Genomic DNA, 24101 nt, shown 5'->3' on the forward strand with positions numbered 1-24101 from the left:
TAAAGCTGTGTCAAACCGTTAAACAGAAACATCATTACCTAAAGCTGTGTTAAACCGTTAAACAGAAACATCATTACCTAAAGCTGGGTTAAACCGTTAAACAGAAACATCATTACCTAAAGCTGGGTTAAACCGTTAAACAGAAACATCATTACCTAAAGCTGGGTTAAACCGTTAAACAGAAACATCATTACCTAAAGCTGTGTTAAACCGTTAAACAGAAACATCATTACCTAAAGCTGGGTTAAAGCGTTAAACAGAAACACACAGGGTCTCAGATTAGTTTCAACACTGTCCAGGCTCAGGGGAAACTCTCGGTCATTACAAGCCTTAGATACAGATGAATTATTTTCTCATTCTGTGAGGACATCGAGAGTGTAGGGTTTTCTGACACACCACAGTAATGACCCGCTCCAGTCTTTAATGGGGTTGCATTATTAAACAAACACTGATTTTACTGGAGCCTAATGGCCCCCACCATGGCTAGTGTGCTCTCTCTCTCCTGCAGAGGGCGTGTGTGTGTGTGTGTGTGTGTGTGTGTGTGTGTGTGTGTGTGTGTGTGTGTGTGTGTGTGTGTGTGTGTGTGTGTGTGTGTGTGTGTGTGTGTGTGTGTGTGTGTGTGTGTGTGTGTGTGTGTGTGTGTGTGTGTGTGTATGGTGCACAATCGTGACACATAACAGATGGATCCAGCAAGTAGCCAAGTCTTTAAACGTGAATCTCAACACTCCAACACACTATCTCTTTAGTTTGTGAAAATACATTCCCAAAATAATAGAAACCTTTACACTACATGGAGACAATGCTGCTGATACTGCTCCTGGAAAAACACACAAGTGTTCAAGTGTTTTACATCCCACATCTTGAATTAGTCCCATACTGTCTCTATACATCCCTACACTCTTAAAAAAAAGATGCTATCTACAACCTGAAAGGGTTCTTCGGCTGTCCCCATAGGATAACCCTTTGTGGTTCCAGGTAGAACCCTTTTGGGTCCCATGTAGAACCCTTTTTTACAGAGGGTTCTAACTGGAACTTAAAAGGGTTCTCCTATGGGGACAGCTGAAGAATGCTTTTGGATCCCTTTTTTCAAAGAGTGTAGTAACATACTAAGGAATTGTAGCTCACTCTCACACAAACACACAGTACATAAAGTCATTTAGACAAACCCAGGATTGGACGGGGAAATTCACATGCAAGACATTCTGACTCAGACCCATAGGATGGGCAACATCTAAGCCTGTCTGCCTGTCTTTAGGGGGAATTATATTCACTGCAAATATGTATTTGAATAGTAACTAAGACAAAAACAGTCTCTGAAGCGGAGAGGTTGTGTAAGACACACACACACACACACACACGCTGTAATTATTGTTATCAAGTAAATTTCTCATGGAGTCTCTCTGACAGATAATTGCACCATATGCAAGAAACAACAGGTTGAGAGAGAGTGAGAGAAAGAGAGAGAGGGAAAAGAGAGAGAATTAGTTGGATTTTTACTGTGGTTTCAGAGATTGAACAAAGCCTTTATCCAGACATTAAGAGGCTGTAGTGTTGGTGTACTGTAGTGTTGGTGTGTACTGTAGTGTTGGTGTGTACTGTAGTGTTGGTGTGTACTGTAGTGTTGGTGTACTGTAGTGTTGGTGTGTACTGTAGTGTTGGTGTACTGTAGTGTTGGTGTGTACTGTAGTGTTGGTGTACTGTAGTGTTGGTGTGTACTGTAGTGTTGGTGTGTACTGTAGTGTTGGTGTACTGTAGTGTTGGTGTGTACTGTAGTGTTGGTGTACTGTAGTGTTGGTGTGTACTGTAGTGTTGGTGTACTGTAGTGTTGGTGTACTGTAGTGTTGGTGTGTACTGTAGTGTTGGTGTACTGTAGTGTTGGTGTGTACTGTAGTGTTGGTGTACTGTAGTGTTGGTGTACTGTAGTGTTGGTGTGTACTGTAGTGTTGGTGTGTACTGTAGTGTTGGTGTGTACTGTAGTGTTGGTGTACTGTAGTGTTGGTGTGTACTGTAGTGTTGGTGTGTACTGTAGTGTTGGTGTACTGTAGTGTTGGTGTGTACTGTAGTGTTGGTGTACTGTAGTGTTGGTGTGTACTGTAGTGTTGGTGTACTGTAGTGTTGGTGTGTACTGTAGTGTTGGTGTACTGTAGTGTTGGTGTACTGTAGTGTTGGTGTACTGTAGTGTTGGTGTACTGTAGTGTTGGTGTGTACTGTAGTGTTGGTGTACTGAAGTGTTGGTGTGTACTGTAGTGTTGGTGTGTACTGTAGTGTTGGTGTGTACTGTAGTGTTGGTGTACTGTAGTGTTGGTGTGTACTGTAGTGTTGGTGTGTACTGTAGTGTTGGTGTACTGAAGTGTTGGTGTGTACTGTAGTGTTGGTGTGTACTGTAGTGTTGGTGTGTACTGTAGTGTTGGTGTACTGTAGTGTTGGTGTGTACTGTATGCAGCACCATGCAGTGTGTGTAATAGTTCTATTCATGGAGCTGTTATTGTATCAGATGATCCATAAAGAGAGAACGAGTTTAGCCTGTCTGCTATAGGGGTCCCGCTGTCACCCTAACTCTGCAGGTATCACACACACACACACACCTACACACAGCAGAAGAAAAGAGCATTGTGTACCCTCTGACACCCCGACTCTTCTCTCTCTCTGTGACAGCTCAACTGAAGAGCTGGAGAGACACTGACGATCACTAACAAAACAACTGATGGGAATCAGAGATAGAGTTACCACTAACTACTACACTATAAATAGTCAGTCAATCAAACCCAGATTAGATCGACTACACTACTTTAATTAATCAGAGGGAGATGAAATCCACGCCCTCTTTCTTTTATGGTTTCAGGAGACTGGATGGGGGATTGTGGGCCGGGGGTGGTGGGTAAGTGGAGATGGGAGGGGGTTGGTCTCCAGGACGGTTCTGTGTTCCAGATCAAGGTGCTACTGTAACTGGAGAAAAACGTTCACATGTTGAACGGAGCTGATCGTCTGAAAGGGTCACGTCCTTTTCCCTTTGATCCTGTTTAATCACAACCCCCATGCACTGGGTCTCCTAAACACGCACGCACGCACGCACGCACGCACACACACACACACACACACAAACACTCCACAATGATTCGCACAATTAAGCTAATTTCAGCTCAGAAGTCAGGTCTGTGTGTGTGTGTGTGTGTGTGTGTGTGTGTGTGTGTGTGTGTGTGTGTGTGTGTGTGTGTGTGTGTGTGTGTGTGTGTGTGTGTGTGTGTGTGTGTGTGTGTGTGTGTGTGTGTGTGTGTGTGTGTGTGTGTGTGTGTGTGTGTGTGTGTGCGTGCGTGCGTGCGCGTGTGTTTAGGAGACCCAGTGGCGCTGCCGGGCTTTCAGGATAAGAGAAGAAAATGTAACTTTTTGTTTTGATAAAAAGCTTGTCTTCTGAACAGGAAGTGAGAGCTGCCAAACGACGCTGCCCCGAGCACCTCATTATCAGACTAAACGAACACACACGCACACACATACACACACTCACCCTGATGCTTTCATCAGGCTCCAGCCCCTCAAACCCCCGCGAGTCCCCTGCACCCCGCACACACCCACATCCACACATACACACACCCACACACACACTCCCTACTCCCCTGGACTGGAATGCATCACTCTATTTCAAGAGCATCTCTCTCCCTTCTCTCGCTCTTTCTCTCTCCCTCACTCACTCTATCTCCCTCACTCTTTCCTATCCCTCTAGCTCCCTCACTCTTTCCTATCCCTCTACCTCCCTCACTCTTTCCTATCACTCTAGCTCCATCTCACTCTTTCCTATCCCTCTAGCTCCATCTCACTCTTTCCTATCCCTCTAGCTCCATCTCACTCTTTCCTATCCCTCTAGCTCCATCTCACTCTTTCCTGTCCCTCTAGCTCCCTCACTCTTTCCTATCCCTCTAGCTCCCTCACTCTTTCCTATCCCTCTAGCTCCATCTCACTCTTTCCTATCCCTCTAGCTCCCTCACTCTTTCCTATCCCTCTAGCTCCCTCATTCTTTCCTATCCCTCTAGCTCCATCTCACTCTTTCCTATCCCTCTAGCTCCCTCATTCTTTCCTATCCCTCTAGCTCCCTCACCCTTTCCTATCCCTCTATCTCCCTCACTCTTTCCGATCCCTCTAGCTCCATCTCACTCTCCCTTTGCTCTCTCCCACTTCCTCTCTCTGCCTCTCACTTATATTCTTCTCCCCATCTGTCCCCCACCTCTCCCTCTATGTGTCCCTCCTCTCTCCTTCTCTCTCTCCCTCTCTTCCTCCTTCCCTATCCCTCTAGCTCCATCTCACTCTTTCCTATCCCTCTATCTCCCTCACTCTTTCCTATCCCTCTAGCTCCCTCATTCTTTCCTATCCCTCTAGCTCCCTCACCCTTTCCTATCCCTCTATCTCCCTCACTCTTTCCGATCCCTCTAGCTCCATCTCACTCTCCCTTTGCTCTCTCCCACTTCCTCTCTCTGCCTCTCACTTATATTCTTCTCCCCATCTGTCCCCCACCTCTCCCTCTATGTGTCCCTCCTCTCTCCTTCTCTCTCTCCCTCTCTTCCTCCTTCCCTATCCCTCCCTCTCCGTCTCCTCCCTGTCGGGACATGTCTGTGTTAAAAGCCAACCTCAGTCTCCCCAGGCCTCAGGGTATTAATCTTCAAACGAGAGTTAATCTCACATAAACACACTGACAGTCATTATCTGTGTCATTAACGGCATGACAGACCCACACCTCTGGCACAAATAAATACTTTATACAGACCCACACCTCTGGCACAAATAAATACTTTATACAGACCCACACCTCTGGCACAAATAAATACTTTATACAGACCCACACCTCTGGCGCAAAGAAATACTTTTTACAGACCCACACCTCGGGCACAAAGAAATACTTTATACAGAACCACACCTCGGGCACAAAGAAATACTTTATACAGACCCACACCTCGGGCACAAATAAATACTTTATACAGACCCACACCTCGGGCACAAAGAAATACTTTATACAGACCCACACCTCGGGCACAAATAAATACTTTATACAGACCCACACCTCGGGCACAAATAAATACTTTATACAGACCCACACCTCTGGCACAAAGAAATACTTTATACAGACCCACACCTCGGGCACAAATAAATACTTTATACAGACCCACACCTCGGGCACAAATAAATACTTTATACAGACCCACACCTCTGGCACAAAGAAATACTTTTTACAGACCCACACCTCTGGCACAAAGAAATACTTTTTACAGACCCACACCTCGGGCACAAAGCAATACTTTATACAGACCCACACCTCGGGCACAAAAAAATACTTTATACAGACCCACACCCCGGGCACAAAGAAATACTTTATACAGACCCACACCTCGGGCACAAAGAAATACTTTATACAGACCCACACCTCTGGCACAAAGAAATACTTTATACAGACCCACACCTCTGGCACAAAGAAATACTTTATACAGACCCACACCTCTGGCACAAAGAAATACTTTATACAGACCCACACCTCTGGCACAAATAAATACTTTTTACAGACCCACACCTCGGGCACAAAGAAATACTTTATACAGACCCACACCTCTGGCACAAAGAAATACGTTTTACAGACCCACACCTCTGGCACAAAGAAATACTTTATACAGACCCACACCTCGGGCACAAAGAATACTTTATACAGACCCACACCTCGGGCACAAAGAAATACTTTATACAGACCCACACCTCTGGCACAAATAAATACTTTATACAGACCCACACCTCTGGCACAAAGAAATACTTTATACAGACCCACACCTCTGGCACAAAGAAATACTTTATACAGACCCACACCTCGGGCACAAAGAAATACTTTAGACAGACCCACACCTCGGGCACAAAGAAATACTTTATACAGACCCACACCTCTGGCACAAATAAATACTTTATACAGACCCACACCTCGGGCACAAAGAAATACTTTATACAGAACCACACCTCTGGCACAAAGAAATACTTTTTACAGACCCACACCTCTGGCACAAAGAAATACTTTATACAGACCCACACCTCGGGCACAAAGAAATACTTTATACAGACCCACAACTCGGGCACAAAGAAATACTTTATACAGACCCACACCTCGGGCACAAAGAAATACTTTATACAGACCCACACCTCGGGCACAAAGAAATACTTTATACAGACCCACACCTCGGGCACAAAGAAATACTTTATACAGACCCACACCTCTGGCACAAAGAAATACTTTTTACAGACCCACACCTCTGGCACAAAGAAATACTTTATACAGACCCACACCTCGGGCACAAAGAAATACTTTATACAGACCCACACCTCGGGCACAAAGAAATACTTTATACAGACCCACACCTCTGGCACAAATAAATACTTTATACAGACCCACACCTCGGGCACAAAGAAATACTTTATACAGACCCACACCTCGGGCACAAAGAAATACTTTATACAGACCCACACCTCGGGCACAAAGAAATACTTTATACAGACCCACACCTCGGGCACAAAGAAATACTTTATACAGACCCACACCTCGGGCACAAATAAATACTTTATACAGACCCACACCTCGGGCACAAAGAAATACTTTATACAGACCCACACCTCGGGCACAAATAAATACTTTATACAGACCCACACCTCGGGCACAAAGAATTACTTTATACAGACCCACACCTCGGGCACAAATAAATACTTTATACAGACCCACACCTCGGGCACAAAGAAATACTTTATACAGACCCACACCTCGGGCACAAATAAATACTTTATACAGACCCACACCTCGGGCACAAAGAAATACTTTATACAGACCCACACCTCGGGCACAAAGAAATACTTTATACAGACCCACACCTCGGGCATGGCTTATAAAACATAGACCGTACAGATTGCCTGGCACAGTAAAGCATTAGAAAGGAGAGATTCTCCTTAGGCATTGGCTTACAGAGGAGCTCACTTTTACGGACGTGATGATACACTTTAAAAAGTGGGACGACGTTGTTGTTCATCTGAAGTGCTTTTACTGATTGGAATGATGAGAATTACGCTTTGGTTGGTTCAACCTATTCTTTTTTTTATTACATTTTTATCTTTATTATTATTTTTATTTTCTAGTTGGGGGAGGCTACATGCACAATAAATACATTCCTATACTCCTACTAATAGTCAGCTTGAATTCACCCGTGGGCTGTCACTCAAAAATAATATATATCTATTTTTAAAGGTACATAAATACAAAGCATTGATCACCACGATCATAATACAGAGCCAACCAGAAACAATACATTTAGTATGTACACTGAACAAAAATATAAATGCAACATGCAACAATTTCAAAGATTTTACTGAGTTACAGTTCAGATAAGGAAATCAGTCAATTGAAATATATTCAAAAGGCCCTAATCTATGGATTCAACATGACTGGGAATATGCATCTGTTGGTCACAAACCTTAAAAAATTGGATGAATCAGAAAACCAGTCAGTATCTGGTGTGACCACTATTTTCCTCATGCAGCGCAACACATCTCCTTCCCATAGAATTGATCAGGCTGTTGATTGTGGCCTGTGGAATGTTGTGCCACTCCTCTTCAATGGCTGTACGAAGTTGCTGGATATTGGCGGGAACTGGAACACGCTGTCGTACACATCGACATATAGCATCCCAAACATTGCCATAGATAAAATGCAATTATGTTCGTTGTCTGTAGCTCATGCCTTCCCATACCATTCCTACAGTTAGAGGGAGCATGCCAATTGCGCGTTCCATCAAAACTTGAGTCATTTGTGGCATTGTGCCACATGACAAAACTGCACATTTTAGAGTGGCCTTTTATTGTCCCCAGCACAAGGCGCACCTATGTTATGATCATGCTGTTTAATCAGCTTCTTGATATGCCACACCTGTCAGGTGGATGGATTATCTTGGCAAAGGACCAGTGGCAGATTTAGGTATAGGCGGATTTAGGTATTGGCGACATGGGCAGCCGCCCAGGGCGGCATCTTGCCGGGGTTGGCTCGGGGTGCCCACACAAAAAAAAATATATATATATACAGTGGGGAGAACAAGTATTTGATACACTGCCGATTTTGCAGGTTGTCCTACTTACAAAGCATGTAGAGGTCTGTAATTGTTATCATAGGTACACTTCAACTGTGAGAGACGGAATCTAAAACAAAAATCCAGAAAATCACATTGTATGATTTTTAAGTAATTAATTTGCATTTTATTGCATGACATAAGTATTTAATACATCAGAAAAGCAGAACTTAATATTTGGTACAGAAACCTTTGTTTGCAATTACAGAGATCATAGTTCCTGTAGTTCTTGACCAGGTTTGCACACACTGCAGCAGGGATTTTGGCCCACTCCTCCATACAGACCTTCTCCAGATCCTTCAGGTTTCGAGGCGGTCGCTGGGCAATACGGACTTTCAGCTCCCTCCAAAGATTATCTATTGGGTTCAGGTCTGGAGACTGGCTAGGCCACTCCAGGACCTTGAGATGCTTCTTACGGAGCCACTCCTTAGTTGCCCTGGCTGTGTGTTTTGGGTCGTTGTCATGCTGGAAGACCCAGCCACGACACATCTTCAATGTTCTTACTGAGGGAAGGAGGTTGTTGGCCAAGATCTTGCGATACATGGCCCCATCCATCCTCCCCTCAATATGGTGCAGTCATCCTGTCCTCTTTGCAGAAAAGCATCCCCAAAGAATGATGTTTCCACCTCCATGCTTCACGGTTGGGATGGTGTTCTTGGGGTTGTACTCATCCTTCTTCTTCCTCCAAACACGGCGAGTGGAGTTTAGACCAAAAAGCTCTATTTTTGTCTCATCAGACCACATGACCTTCTCCCATTCCTCCTCTGGATCATCCAGATGGTTATTGGCAAACTTCAGACGGGCCTGGACATGCACTGGCTTGAGCAGGGGGACCTTGTGTGCGCTGCAGGATTTTAATCCATGACGGCGTAGTATGTTACTAACGGTTTTCTTTGAGACTGTGGTCCCAGCTCTCTTCAGGTCATTGACCAGGTCCTGCCGTGTAGTTCTGGGCTGATCCCTCACCTTCCCCATGATCATTGATGCCCCACGAGGTGAGATCTTGCATGGAGCCCCAGACCGAGGGTGATTGACCATCATCTTGAACTTCTTCCATTTTCTAATAATTGCGCCAACAGTTGTTGCCTTCTCACCAAGCTGCTTGCCTATTGTCCTGTAGCCCATCCCAGCCTTGTGCAGGTCTACAATTTTATCCTTGATGTCCTTACACAGCTCTCTGGTCTTGGCCATTGTGGAGAGGTTGGAGTCTGTTTGATTGAGTGTGTGGACAGGTGTCTTTTATACAGGTAACGAGTTCAAACAGGTGCAGTTAATACAGGTAATGAGTGGAGAACAGGAGGGCTTCTTAAAGAAAAACTAACAGGTCTGTGAGAGCCGGAATTCTTACTGGTTGGTACGTGATCAAGTACTTATGTCATGCAATAAAATTAATTACTTAAAAATCATACAATGTGATTTTCTGGATTTTTGTTTTAGATTCCGTCTCTCATAGTTGAAGTGTACCTATGATAAAAATTACAGACCCCTACATGCTTTGTAAGTAGGAAAATCTGCAAAATCGGCAGTGTATCAAATACTTGTTCTCCCCACTGTATATTAGAGGTCAACCGATTATGATTTTTCAACGCCGATACGGATACCGATTATTGGAGGACCAAACAAAAGCCGATACCTATTAATCGGCTGATTTTATATATATATATATACAGTGGGGAGAACAAGTATTATTGGGGGGTGTATCCAATACTTGTTCTCCCCACTGTATATATATTTATAATAATGACAATTACAACAATACTGAATGAACACTATTATTTTAACTTAATATAATACATAAATAAAATCAATTAAGTCTCAAATAAATAATGAAACATGTTCAATTTGGTTTAAATAATGCAAAAACACAGTGTTAGAGAAAAAAGTGCAATATGTGCCATGTAAAAAAGCTAACGTTTAAGTTCCTTACTCAGAACATGAGAACATATGAAAGCTGGTGGTTCGTTCCCGGTTCTGATTCTATCCCTCGAAAAATGTAATTGTTTTCTGGTTCTGTTCCCTAAACCTGTTCCTCTCTCTCTCTCTCTCTCCCTCTCTCTCTCTCTCTCTCTCTCTCCCTCTCTCTCTCCTCCTACCTCTTACCTCTCTCTCTCTCTCTCACACTCTCTCTCTCTCTCTATCTGTCTCTCTCTCAATAACCATCACTAAAACACGTTGAGAATTTTATACTGCATTAGTTATTTGCAACAAAAGTTTTCCATTACAGCAGTAAATCAGAGTGAATAGTAGCCAGCGTATACTTAATCTGATCTAACAGTTAGAATTATCTGTAACTATTAACTGTTATTAAGTCATTAGTGATCCTGTCAGGGTTGTCAGTGTTGGTATTCAGACAGACTAATCTATTGGAAAGTCCCCCTAGAGACGCAGCAGGGGCAATCATCTACACACACACACACACACACACACACACACACACACACACACACACACACACACACACACACACACACACACACACACACACACACACACACACACACACACACACACACACACACACACACACACACACACACACACTAGCGGTAGGTAGGCGCCAAAACGACAGCCTTATTTAGATGTAGCTGAGAGCAAGACAAAAAGCATCGTCCTAGTAGTGTTAGGATGGGGTTTTATCCCTCTGTCTCTCTCTGTCTCTCTCTCGCTCTCTCACTCCCTCTCTCTATCTCTCTTTCTCTCTCTATCTCTCCTTCCCTCTCTATCTCTCCTTCCCTCTCTCTCTCTGACAATGATTGACAGATGTGGAGCAGTAGATATAGAACCTGATATATTGTCTATGTGTGGAGCTCTCTGTGTCTTTGTCAGAACAGGGTGACAGCTATGAACTCTATAAGGCATGGTTGTGTTTTTTGCCTTAGCATTACACAGCTGATTCAGGACCGAGTTTGGGAAACTGCTATAGGGAACACTGGAAAATATTCTACCAATACCACAGGATCAGACAGATACCCCATTCTTCCCCTAAAGTGATGAATGTTCAGAATGATCCTAGATATCCAGTCTAGTTTAACTTTCTACGTGATTCCTGATGTTCACTCTTGTAGCAAACTATGTTTTGAAGTTGGTTCTGTAAACCTAGTAAACAGATTTGATTGAATAGGGCCCAAGGTTAGTTTAAAAAAGGTTTGCATCTCTCTGTTCCCCAATCCCCAACCCTCCCCATAACCCTAACACAGAACCCTTATGATATCCCAAGCTCCCTTCCTCTACATTAACCCTATCTCTCTGTAACCCTCACCCCAGTTCCCTGATCAGGAACTCAGTGGTAACAGATGGGATCTGTCACCTAAAGGATGTAACGGAAATGAATGTTTAACCCCATAATGGATATTTACTGTGAGTCGTTAATGACTATGTCAGATTAGGAAATGGCTTCTCACTCTCATCAATCAGGAAGGAGACGTACTCAAGAACCCAACTAAGTCCTTTCTCACACACACACACACACACACACACACACACACACACACACACACACACACACACACACACACACACACACACACACACACACACACACACACACACACACACACACACACACACACACACACACACACACACACACACACCAGCAGTTGGGAGAGAGAAAGGGATGGAAGGGATAGAGATAGATTTATCTAGTGAAAGACTACCATATTTTGGGCTCCCGTGTGGCGCAGCGGTCTACGGCACTCAGTGCTAGAGGCGTCACTACAGACCCTGGTTTGATTCCAGGCTGTATCACAACAGGCCATGATTGGAAGTCCCATAGGGCGGTGCACAATTTGCCCAGCGTCTTCTGGGTTCGGGTTTGGCCCGGGTAGGCCGTCATTGTAAATAAGAATTTGTTCTCAACTGAATTGCCTAGTTAAATAAAGGTTAAATAAATAAATAGCTTCAGGTGATTCATGGAGATAAAGCTAAAATCTGATTGTTTCCATGTTTTCTGAAAACTAAACTCCCAGACTTAAACAGGTTCATATTATCACAGGGTTGTACTGATACAACTGTGAGCATGCATGTGTGTCTGGTGTATTCTCTTCATCTTCTGATTGCTTTAATTACAGCTCCCCTCTCAGAGAGCAGGAAAAACTCATTCTTAATGCACATGAAAAGGAGACACCACACACACGCACGCACGCACGCACACACCCACACACCCACACAGACACTACAGCAGTTGTACTCAGTAGCCTCTTTGATTTCTATCTGACGGTGATCTGTCTTTCATCGTCTCCTCTCCCTGATCCCTCTCTCCTTCTTTACCTCCACTGGGGCAGAACGTCTCCCTCCATATCTCTTTCGTCTCTCTCTTTGTCTATTGAGTGTTAATACTGTAGGTGGGCAGGGTAATTTACTGTGTCTCTTTGTCTCTCTAACACATTAGTAGGTGGGCAAAACAGTTTCTGTCTGCTTTTCTCTATTCCTTATTATTTAGCATGACAGCAGAACGACTGACTCTCTGCCTGTCAGCCTATTTGTGTTTAGTGTAGAAGGATTACGGCCTTGTTAAGAACCAGCCTTCCCTAGTACAGGGGTCTGATTTAGGCTGGCCTCTAGTGTGTAAAAGGACTCAGAGCAGTGGGTTATGGGACCTTGGGATTTGTTCTGACAGACTGACAACGTCTCTGTAGCCTTAAACAGCCAGCCATACAGTAGAAGAGAGAGAGAGAGCAGTGACCTCTCTGCCTCTACTCCCTCTTCTCTCCTCAAACACATTTGTTTATAACATAATTACTACTGTAAGTTAATTGATGCATATAACATACACTCCTTCATTTACACACCATGATAATATATGGTGGTTAGAGTTGCTCAGATTACAGTGTTGTTAGAACAACAGGAGTTACAGGTCAGCTCATATCATTATCTATCTACACATCTACTGATAAGGAGTTCAACATCCTGTTTGGTCTGAGGTCAATATATTCAGGAACTCTCTCCTCCTGTGATGATAGTCTACAGTGGGAACTGAGATGAGCGCAGTCACAGAAACTGCTTAAAAGCTTGTTACATTTGAATATATATTAGGCTACATATTGTTTAAATATTATCTGACATAATATTAGACATTTCTGCCCTGTATCTGGAGAAGGGATATTCACATCATCTGATTGCATGTGTTTGTTCTACAGAAATCTGCATTCATTTGTAAACTGAATATATTAGGCCTGTTATATATAGTCCAAGGTTGTCAGGCACACTTCACCATTATCCTAGACCTTCAAAATAGCATAATGATAATTTAAAAAAAAGTTATATAAAAATCATGCATAATAAAAAAAAATGTGTAGCAGAATGTCAGTGATCCAGCTAAATCCCTTACTAGGCTACTAAATTGGTAGCCTAGTAGCCTAGCTAGGGTTTTAGCTGTATCGCATGATTTTTATATAAAATTTAAAAAAAAAAGAATAATCATAGGCCTATGCTCTTAATATGACCAATGCTGTGTGTTTTTTGTTATTAGGCTACTGCATCAGTAGGCTATATCCTTTCATCCATTTAATCCCGCGGCGCCACACTCGCTTTTGAAGATAATTTACATTTTCTTTCTCCCGTTTTTTCTTGTCTTTTTCCTTTCTAACTCAAACATGAAAGTCTGCGGCGGTGTGCTGGGGGGAGAGAGGGACAGAGGAGCAGAGACACAGAGAGAAAAAGGGATTGATTTCCACCGTGAGCGCTGCAGCAGTTGTTCAAAGCTCCAGACGTCAGAAAGCGGCAGGACTCAGCATGTCGAGTCCGGCCTAGGCTGCCTGTCTGCGCCCTGGACTTCCCCCAGGGCCCGGGGAGGGCGACAGCCAGGCGGCACCGTCAAAACAATTATGAGGAGAGGGACTAAGAGGAGAGCAAACTACACAAACCACACACTGGGACCAGGACCCGCCGCTGTCTCAGAACCCGTTGTCTCTCTCAGGAAGATGAGAGATGAACTATGATCCCATGCTCCCTTAATGTAACAATTACCTCGAAGATGGTAAGCTACAGGTCTACTGGACTCAGTAATAGACCTGGTGTCCTAAATGTTATTACTTTATAACCCACCACTTAACGACCATACAGCCACTCACACACTGCGCTCTATTACTACATGGTTTAGGCTAAGCGACTATGAACTTCCATATGAAAAAACAACCAACCTCCGGTTTAAAGCAATTACTTGATTATCAAATCTTTAAAGCAGAAAAACATGCCTATTTAAAACTGGAGAACATTTCGATGTTGTCCATTTGCCAAACTTATCTGACAATTTTTTGCTACATTTTTGACAAACAACGTAATGCATGCAGTTCTTTTCGAAAGATAAAATTACTGTTAAGTAGGCTACATGTGTCTGTAGCATAAATGCTCCAGGAATTTCCCCAAATCTTGCAGCAATCCCTCTTTACATTCCAGAGCGCCTTACCTGCGTGTAGAGCGGAGTTTTCGACGGGACAGGTCTTGCGGAGTGTATCGGAGTGTATCTCCACGATAGAGTGATGGTGGGAGCAATGCTGTGGTCTGTCTGCACGGACTGCTGTAGCCTAATGATTAGACTGTATTGGGGAGTCTGACAAGCATCACCGATATCTAAAACTCTGTAACAGATCCTCCGTTAATCTCTCTGTCTTCAGTCCGCCGTATGCATGCCCGGTGATCCAGAGTAGCTCCTCCTCACAGAGAAAAATATAAGTTTTCCCCGCCCCAGAAGATGAGGATAAACCTGATGCAGGTAAACGAACTGTAGCCTATGTGGCTCCATTACTCCACAACGACATCTAGAGGTGAACCCCAAACAATAAAGCTCCTCTTAGGGTAGCCCATTGAATTCATGTAGGATAGCAGAATCTACAGTACAGTTAGGCTACTGATGTGGTGAGACAGAACAATTTAATTAATCTAACCATATTTATCTGAATCTATCCTTTCATCAGTGTGCCAGTAATCCAACTGAGAGAGAGAGATAAAGAAATAGCGAGAGAGAGATAGAGGGAGAGGAGGGTGTTGTGTTTTTATCCGGAATCAGGTTGTAGGTCCATCAATAAAAAGGAAGCAGTACGTGTCATACTTTGTGCTTTAAAAGACATGAAGGATTCAGATTGTGGTTCATTTATCTAAGAATCAAATTTCAAATGTGCCTTAATGTAATTCTTTTTGTTTACCCATCAGCACCAGTTTGGGACAGACCGAACCGAACCCTGAACTTTACCTGAGGCACGAGAACTGACCAAAGAGACTCCACCACTGTCCATCTGTCTGTTTCTCTCCTATCAACTCTTTGTCCGGTCTCTCTCTTCCCCTTCCTCTCTGCTCCTCTGCAGGAAAGAGCAGATTAAAGAGGTGCTTGGCACTTCTGAGGAGAGAATGGTGTGTTTGAAGAGCTAACTTCTCTCCCTCCCCCCCCCTCTCTCTCTCTCTCTCTCTCCCTCTCTCTCTCTCTCCCCCCCTCTCTCTCTTTCTCTCTCTCCCTCTCTCTCTCTCTCTCTCTCCCTCTCTCTCTCTCTCTCTCTCTCTCTCTCGCTCTCGTTCTCTCTGGCAGCCTTGAGCCCGGTGGCCCTCTCTTTCTCTAATCTCTGATCCTTACAGGAGCTGCTTCCTTCCTTCCTTCCTTCCTTCCTTCCTTCCTTCCTTCCTTCCTTCCTTCCTTCCTTCCTTCCTTCCTTCCTTCCTTCCTTCCTTCCTGACAGACAGACAGACAGACAGACAGACAGACAGACAGACAGACAGACAGACAGACAGACAGACAGACAGACAGACAGACAGGAAGACCAGCGGAGAGCAACAGAGCATCAATGGGCTGAAAACACCTATCATATTACTTTACCCCAGATCACTATTACCACAGGACCACAGCCAGAGCAAACAGAAACCCAGTCAGCTGCCTTCTAAAGCCAACAGCGATAAGGCCAATATCAGCTCTTCAATAATGGCAGCAGAAATAGGAAGAGGTTATCTAGCTACTGAAGCCAAACAAATATGACAGATATCTCTGTATTTAAAGTTGAAACTGTGTATTAAGACATGTAAATCACAGGGATTGGGATGGGCTGAGGGAAGCTGAGGGTTGGTATGTGGAATTGGAGACAAGTGGTAGTGGAGCTGCTGTGTGGGAGATAGAATGATGGTCAAAGATAAATGTAAAAATATAACATAATAAAAAGTAAATTTGAATGACACTAAGTGGCAGTGTTTTTACAACTAATGCCGGTTTGCCTGAGGCTAATGCCGTGCAGGTGTTTGTACACATGCATATACACACACTCTCATTCAAATAAACACATACAAGAACACACACATACATGTAATAGTGAGGGACAGCTATTGGGGAACTGTGGGGGGATCTTGGAGGGTTGGGGTTCACGTTTTTTGGCCGGGTGGTAGATTCGTCAACGTGCCCTTGAGCAGAGCATTGACCCTGGATGCTTCTGTGTGTCGCTCTGAATGGGAATCTGTTGGATGACTGGTATGATGTAGTTGTTGAGTGGCTTCACTGCAAGTATATTGTATGTTTAGAATATTCAATAAGTTAAAACATTTAAAAAAAAAAAAAAAAGTCACAGAGATTTCAGGCTCCTGACGCTATGCATGATGGGTAGGTCTACTCTGTAAAGGTGGGCATATTTTATCCTCTCCTCTACCATGTTGACTGCATCGTCAGTTAACCTAGTTTCCACAATGAAAGGACATTGGGTGAGGAGAGGAGGCTAGCCTATACCTATAGGTAACATACCATTAAACTCTATACATCAAGATACAATCATAATGTAACATTATTAATGTACAGTAAGCTTTAAATATAGCATTTGTATTGGATAAATGTATACTCAGTCAATGTGAATTGTCAACGTGAAAAAGTGTAACTGTTTTCTGTACATGATTCCACACACACACAAGCACACACAAACACACACACACACTACCTGTGCATCAGGAGGTTTAGGCCCTGTGCTCATCTCTGTGTGTGGTAGAGAACAGTGCCGCCTCTCAGCCAGGCAGGATGTCAGATCTGGGGAACATAGCCTTCCCCCGGGGCAGGAGTTAAACGTGAGAAAAGGGCAGGTAGAGACAGGCAGAGACAGGTAGAGAAAGACGGTACTGTGCAGCTGACAGACCTTCTGCTCCCTCAGCCATGAGACTCTAACAGCAACAGGAACTAAGGCTGCATCTGAAATCGCACTCTATTCCGTAGAAGGTTCTGGGCAACAGGAGTGCACCATGGCGTCGTTTCAGATCAGATTTGCTCATAGAAACATGGTTTAGATGGCAACTAGGAATGTGTGTGTGTTCAGTCCAAAAGCAACCTCTTAGATCTTACAAGGTAGGCTCAAGCAGTTAAAATATGTATTGAGGTCAAAATGAACTGAAACCTCACAGATAAAATTTGATTCTATTGTAGCTTCATCCAAACATCTGGGTTATCGATTAGTTCAACATTTCACCAGCAGGCGGCAGAATAACCCCTCTGTTACCAACAATACTAGGCTACCTACCTAATGTCCACAAGATAAAACAGACAAACTATTATTTCTGTAGTTGTCCGCGGGGTGGCAGTGTCTTCACACATCTGTCTGCTCCGATTGAAGTCGTTTTTATTGAGTATCTATCATCGTCCATTGGTTAGTCTGTGGTAGAGTAACCTACCATCCTACTCTCCTAACGGAGTCCACCAAATATCTGATTCAGTTTGGTTATTGACTTTACACATCATTTATAACACCTAAAGATAAACCTGTGTTCCAACACTACTATTTCTGGAGCTCATCCCAGAAGATGGTGACAGGTTTTGGTGATAATCTGTGTTGCATTATTTCAGATTATATGCATTCTCCACTCTGAAACCCACACAACTGTTACATTATCACACACACATAAACGAACGTACACTCACACACAGAGCTCTGCTCACCCACACAGCCTTATAATCACTGGTTATCACCTCTCTCTGGTTGGCCTCACTGAGCACCTATAGCCTATACCCATCTGACACGTATAGGTAGCCTAGCTGTATGAATGAATAACTGGTAGGGGGCTAATTGTAAAGAATTAACGGTCAGTTTGATTCCCAATTCTCTCATCTCCTTCTTATGGTGTGTGTGTGTGTGTGTGTGTGTGTGTGTGTGTGTGTGTGTGTGTGTGTGTGTGTGTGTGTGTGTGTGTGTGTGTGTGTGTGTGTGTGTGTGTGTGTGTGTGTGTGTGTGTGTGTGTGTGTGTGTGTGCGCGTGCGTGTGTGAGAGAGAGAGAGATGAGAGCGTGACCTCACTGCAATCTGCACAGCTGCGCGAGGGAGAGCAAGCAGAGAGAGCGAGAAGAGAGAGAGGGGTTGCCTGGTTGCCTTCACAGGCTCAGTTCGGGGAAATAGCACAACAGATTGCGCTTTTAAACAGCCTACGCCGATATGTATTCTTCAGTTTCTGGTGCATTAAACGCGAAATCAGAAACCAGCACCCACTCGTAACGTCAATAATAATCGGTAAGGAATATTCGCAGTGTGAGATGGACGAGTCGTCTCTGTTGGATCTGCTGGAGTGTTCCGTGTGTTTGGAGCGGCTGGACACTACAGCTAAAGTCCTGCCTTGCCAACACACCTTCTGTCGCCGCTGCTTGGAGAACATAGTCAGCTCCAGAAACGAACTGAGATGTCCCGAATGTCGTATCCTAGTCGGCTGTGAGGTGGACGACCTCCCCGCGAATATCTTGCTGGTCCGCCTGCTGGACGGGATCAAACAGCGGCCACGGAATGCAGGCAGTACCAGGCAGTCCCAGGTGGGGGGCGGAGAGTCATTGGGTTGTGCAGCCGGGATCAGCGCCTCTCCCCCGGGCAGTGGGATCAGGGACCTGCCGGTGGCCACAAGGAGCTCCCCCGTCAAGGTACTTAGCTCTGCTACTTGGTATTTGGACTGGTTGGCTGCCAACTTGCTGTACAGAATGTTCCTTGGCTAGAATTCTGAAGAACCGAGTTGCTGTATACATGTGTGGGGGGTGGTGGGGTTGCATAGCTGGACAACTGAGAATCTGTTTGGGAAATCTAATTTGACACACTAATGTGTTGAAAGACTTCCTATGTGTGCTCTATCCCCAACTCTAAAGACACAATGAGAGAGAGAGAGAGAGAGAGAGAGAGAGAGAGAGAGAGAGAGAGAGAGAGAGAGAGAGAGAGAGAGAGAGAGAGAGAGAGATACAGAGAGAGAGAGATACAGAGAGATACAGAGAGATACAGTAAGAGATACAGTCACCTGTGCTATTCATGTTATTGCTAGACAGACAAGCGAGGTATAGCTGCAGTATATGATTTAGTTACCTCAGTGGCATGGCTGTGCTGTGTCCAGGTAGTCTAGAGATGCAGCAGGCAGACAGCTGCATAGGTTTCATAACAGAGGCTGAACAATAACAGCCAGCACAATGGGCCTTTAAATATAAGCTACTCTGGGTTTATTAACAGTATCCTAAGGTTTTGGGATGTTAGAGCCTATACTGTATGGATGTTTTATAGGCAGATAACATATTTGTTCATGCTTTCAGCTCCATGTCATAGCATGTCAAGTCTTTGGCCAATAGGCCACATGATGTCATTAAGAGTGCTTTTTATTCTCACACTTCTCAATCCTCTGAAGGGGAGCAGGGTGACTATTGAACATAAGCCCAGGAGTGAGAGAGTGTGTGGTGGGCTGCAGCCAGCAGACCTGCCAGATAGAACCACTAGCAGAAGCAGTAGAACCTAAACACTCATCATGAGTTGAGTACTGGAATGCTTACTCTCCCTCACTCTTTGTCTCTCAATGTATTTCTCTTTCTCTCTCTCTGACCAGTCACTGTTTGTTTTAGCTCCTTTGTGAGAGCAGGACACTCTGGAGACTCGGAGTAGAAAACACTCACAACCTCCCCCTCTCTCCCACCTTATTGATGGGAAGTTCGGCTCTTTTTACTGAATCGGATCTTTCAACTAATTTCGTTCATTTGAGTCAGTAATGCCAAGAGCACGCAGGACCTACTGTCGGCGAACAATGAACTGAAAACCCGCAATAGTAATAATTATACAAGCCTCTCGTTCACATGTCGTACCCTATATCTTTCGCGAAGTGGTGCACCCCAGACGATTCACTCTCGAGTTCGAGTGTTGAGAAGAGGCTGTGTATGTTTTGGCTCTACAAAGCTGTGTCCATCAAAACATTCAATAATCAATTAATTGCATTCATTCTTGCACCATGCGATCAATTATCAGTTATACACATATTTTTTTATTCTATATACTGCCTGCAGCGTGATCTACTTTGTCTGTGCGCATAATTATATGACAGACAGTTGTTGACCGGAGCACGTCTCTGGAGTCACCGGAGGAGCGCGTATTAATCCTGCTGTAGAATTCATTGCGGCCAGCAGGTCAAAGGAACGACTAAAATGAACGAGTGACTCCGAAAAACTGGTCATGACTCTGAAGTCACTAAAATTAGTCTATCAAAATTAACGAATCGTTTGCGAACATCAAATCTATTCACTACCCCAACTCCACAGGACGTAGATATGGTGTGCAATGTGTGTGTATGTACGTGCGTATGTACAACGAGTATCCACACATAAAGAACACCTGCTCTTTCCATGACATAAACCGTATTCGGACGGGATACGTTTTAGTGGGGGAGCTCAGGTAATATCATTTTGTGCACAAGCATAAATCACCACATCCGTAATTTTAGTCCTGACCGAATCTGCCATGTCAGTAATTTTTACTTGTCAGGAAGAATTTATTCCAGCCCTAAAAACCTACTGTTTTTCGTCAATCTCCCAACTCCTCTCCTCTGATAATACTTATCCTGTGCGAGTCGTCATCCCAGTATTTTAAGGGATATTACAGTTTATCAGGTGCTGCACCCAGTTTGGGTAAGAACATGGAACAAATGTATTGTTAAAACAAAGCGTTGCACTTAGCCTACATATGAATCTGTTTTGTCACATACTAACTTTCCTAGTACCATGTTTGTCTTTTAAAATATGAAGTGGACGATATTATCACAGTGAACTGATAATTTACCAAATACGTCAGTTAATTAAATGCATAGGTTACAGTTCATGCTTCTTATTGGTTATTATTTGGACTTTCTCTGAACTGAAGACCATTAGGCCAATATTAGGCTATCCCTATACATTTGAAATATCACGCCTAGAGGAGCCTGCAGGCTGCCGTCATACCGGTACATTTTGAATGAGGAAAACAAATAATTACAGGGTAAGCTTGGTAAAACTAATCCCTTCCGAATCATCGACTGTAAAACGGACATGCTGGGGTAATAATTACATAATGGACATTCTATAGTAATACTAGTCCAGTGCGAATAGAGCTATAGACTGACCAGGTGAATCCAGGTGAAAGCTAGGATCCTTTATTGATGTCACTTTTTGAATCACTTGTTAAATAATGATTTTTAAGCCTTGAGACAATTGAGACATGGATTGTGTATGTGTGCCATTCAGAGGGTGAATGAGCAAGACAAAATATGTAAGTACCTTTGAATGGGTTTGGTAGTAGGTGCAGGTGCACCGGTTTGTGTCAAGTACTGCAAAGCTGTTGGGTTTTTCACGCTCAACAGTTTCTAGAGTGTATCAAGAATGGTCCACCACCCAAATGACATCCAGCCAACTTGACACAACTGTGGGAAGCATTGGAGTCAACATGGGCCAGCATCCTTGTGGAATGCTTTTGACGCCTTGTAGAGTCCATGCCCGATGAATTGAAGCTGTTCTGAGGGCAAAAATGGGGGTGGGGGGGGGCTGTTCCTAATTTTTGGTATACTCAGTGCATGTTTGAAGGTATGTTTTTGAGGTCAGTCTTTTTTACCCGCTGAGTTTCAGAGGTGCTTAATGATGACATCACCACCCACAGACCAAGGCTTTGAAGTGTGTTCACCTGTATTTACAGGTAGTCCTGAGCCTTGATCTCTGCTGCCATTAGTAACACACCCTGGTGATGACAGGGCAGCGCAGACCACCACCTTACATTACTACTACACTAATAGCAGCAGAGGGGGTTGGAGTGTGTGTTTTGTATCTGAGTTCAGGCAGACAGACTGACATTAAAGTTTCATAGAAGCATTTACTTCTGACAAGAGAGGAGGACACAGCTGCCACTACTGACACCATCACACACACACACACACACACACACACACACACACACACACACACACACACACACACACACACACACACACACACACACACACACACACACACACACACACACACACACACACACACACACACACACACACACACACAGCTATGTATTACTATACTTGTGAGGAGTTTTTTGGGGCTCAACAATTGATTCCCATTCAACATCCTATTTTCCTTAACCCCTAACCTTAACCCCCAACCCTAACCTTAACCCCTAACACTAATTCTAACCTTAACCCTTAACCCTAATTCTAACCCTTAACCTAATCCCTATGCCTAAAATAGCCTTTTTATAAGTGTGGACTGGCAAAATATCCTCACTTTTTTACATTTTAGTTGGTTTACTATTCTTGTCAGGACTTGGTACTCACAAGTATAGTAAAACATGTCCACACACACACACGCACACACACATGCACACACACACACACACATACTCTCTCTTTCTCTCTCTCTTTTTCTCTCTTTTTCTCTTTCCAGATAGCCCATGTGTTGGTAATGTGCTGCAATCCTTTAGCTCTGTGAGGAATGCTTTCAAGAGTCATTTTCATGAGTGTGTGTGTGACAGAGAGGGAGGGAGAAAAATAGCAAGAGAGATGGGTTAGTTTAAGATGTCCCCTACAGACTAGACAGCCAGCCGTAGCTGTGCTTTATTCCTCTGAACACTTACACCCTCATCATTTATTAATTAAGGAGCAAGAATATAATTTCATGTGTGTGTGTGTGTGTGTGCGTGCGTGTGTGCGTGCGTGCGTGCGTGGGACTGCTGCTGCTCCAGTTCGAAGCAGGGGATAAAGGGCAGAGAGGATTCAGAGGGGACCTTTTGTCTTTGCTGACACACACAAACACACACACTTATATATACAGTACACACACAGCTCAGCCCACAGGGAGAGCCTCTGATATGGAGAGCACATTGAAGGCAGCCAGACACATGCAGTATTAATGCGGTATTAATGCAGTATTAATGTGGTATTAATGAAGTTTTAGTAAAGGTAATGTGTAATGTGTATGTAATGAGTGTCAGGTTGTTGATTTTGGTGATGACTGATCTGCATGGTAATGAACTGACTTACTGGACTGTTACTGCCTCTCAACTAGAGGTCGACCGATTATGATTTTTCAACGCCGATACCGATACCGATTATTGGAGGACCAAAAAAGCCGATACCGATTAATCGGCCGATTTAAAAAAAAAAAATGTATTAGTAATAATGACAATTACAACAATACTGAATGAACACTTATTTTAACTTAATATAATACATCAATAAAATCAATTTAGCCTGAAATAAATAATGAAACATGTTCAATTTGGTTTAAATAATGCAAAAGCAAAGTGTTGGAGAAGAAAGTAAAAGTGCAATATGTACCATGTAAAAAAGCTAACGTTTAAGTTCCTTGCTCAGAACATGAGAACATATGAAAGCTGGTGGTTCCTTTTAACATGAGTCTTCAATATTCCCAGGTAAGAAGTTTTAGGTTGTAGTTATTATAGGAATTATAGGACTATTTCTCTCGATACCATTTGTATTTCATATACCTTTGACTATTGGATGTTCTTATAGGCACTTTAGTATTGCCAGTGTAACAGTATAGCTTCCGTCCCTCTCCTCGCCCCTACCTGGGCTCGAACCAGGAACACATCGACAACAGCCACCCTCGAAGCATCGTTACCCATCGCTCCACAAAAGCCGCGGCCCTTGCAGAGCAAGGGGAACAACTACTCCAAGTCTCAGAGCGAGTGACGTCACCGATTGAAACGCTATTAGCGCGCACCCTGCTAACTAGCTAGCCATTTCACATCGGTTACACCAGCCTAATCTC

The 24101-nt window shown here is 43.7% G+C and overlaps 2 protein-coding genes across 2 annotated transcripts in view; one reads left to right on the top strand and one right to left on the bottom strand.

Annotated features, from left to right (window-relative positions):
* The window catches only part of LOC139546570 (tumor necrosis factor receptor superfamily member EDAR-like), a 42026-nt gene extending 27216 nt beyond the window's left edge, over positions 1-14810 (bottom strand). Inside the window, exon 1 of the mRNA XM_071355107.1 lies at positions 14533-14810. The gene's annotated coding sequence lies outside the window, so the exon portion shown is untranslated. The remainder of the gene's footprint in view (positions 1-14532) is intronic.
* A 3584-nt stretch (positions 14811-18394) lies between these two features.
* LOC139546571 (E3 ubiquitin-protein ligase SH3RF3-like) overlaps positions 18395-24101 on the top strand; it is a 77587-nt gene continuing 71880 nt past the window's right edge. Inside the window, exon 1 of the mRNA XM_071355108.1 lies at positions 18395-18974. Within this exon, the coding sequence (XP_071211209.1) occupies positions 18600-18974 (375 nt within the window). The 5' untranslated portion in view covers positions 18395-18599. The remainder of the gene's footprint in view (positions 18975-24101) is intronic.

This window comes from Salvelinus alpinus, chromosome 20 (assembly GCF_045679555.1).
Source record: "Salvelinus alpinus chromosome 20, SLU_Salpinus.1, whole genome shotgun sequence".
NCBI lineage: Eukaryota > Metazoa > Chordata > Actinopteri > Salmoniformes > Salmonidae > Salvelinus > Salvelinus alpinus.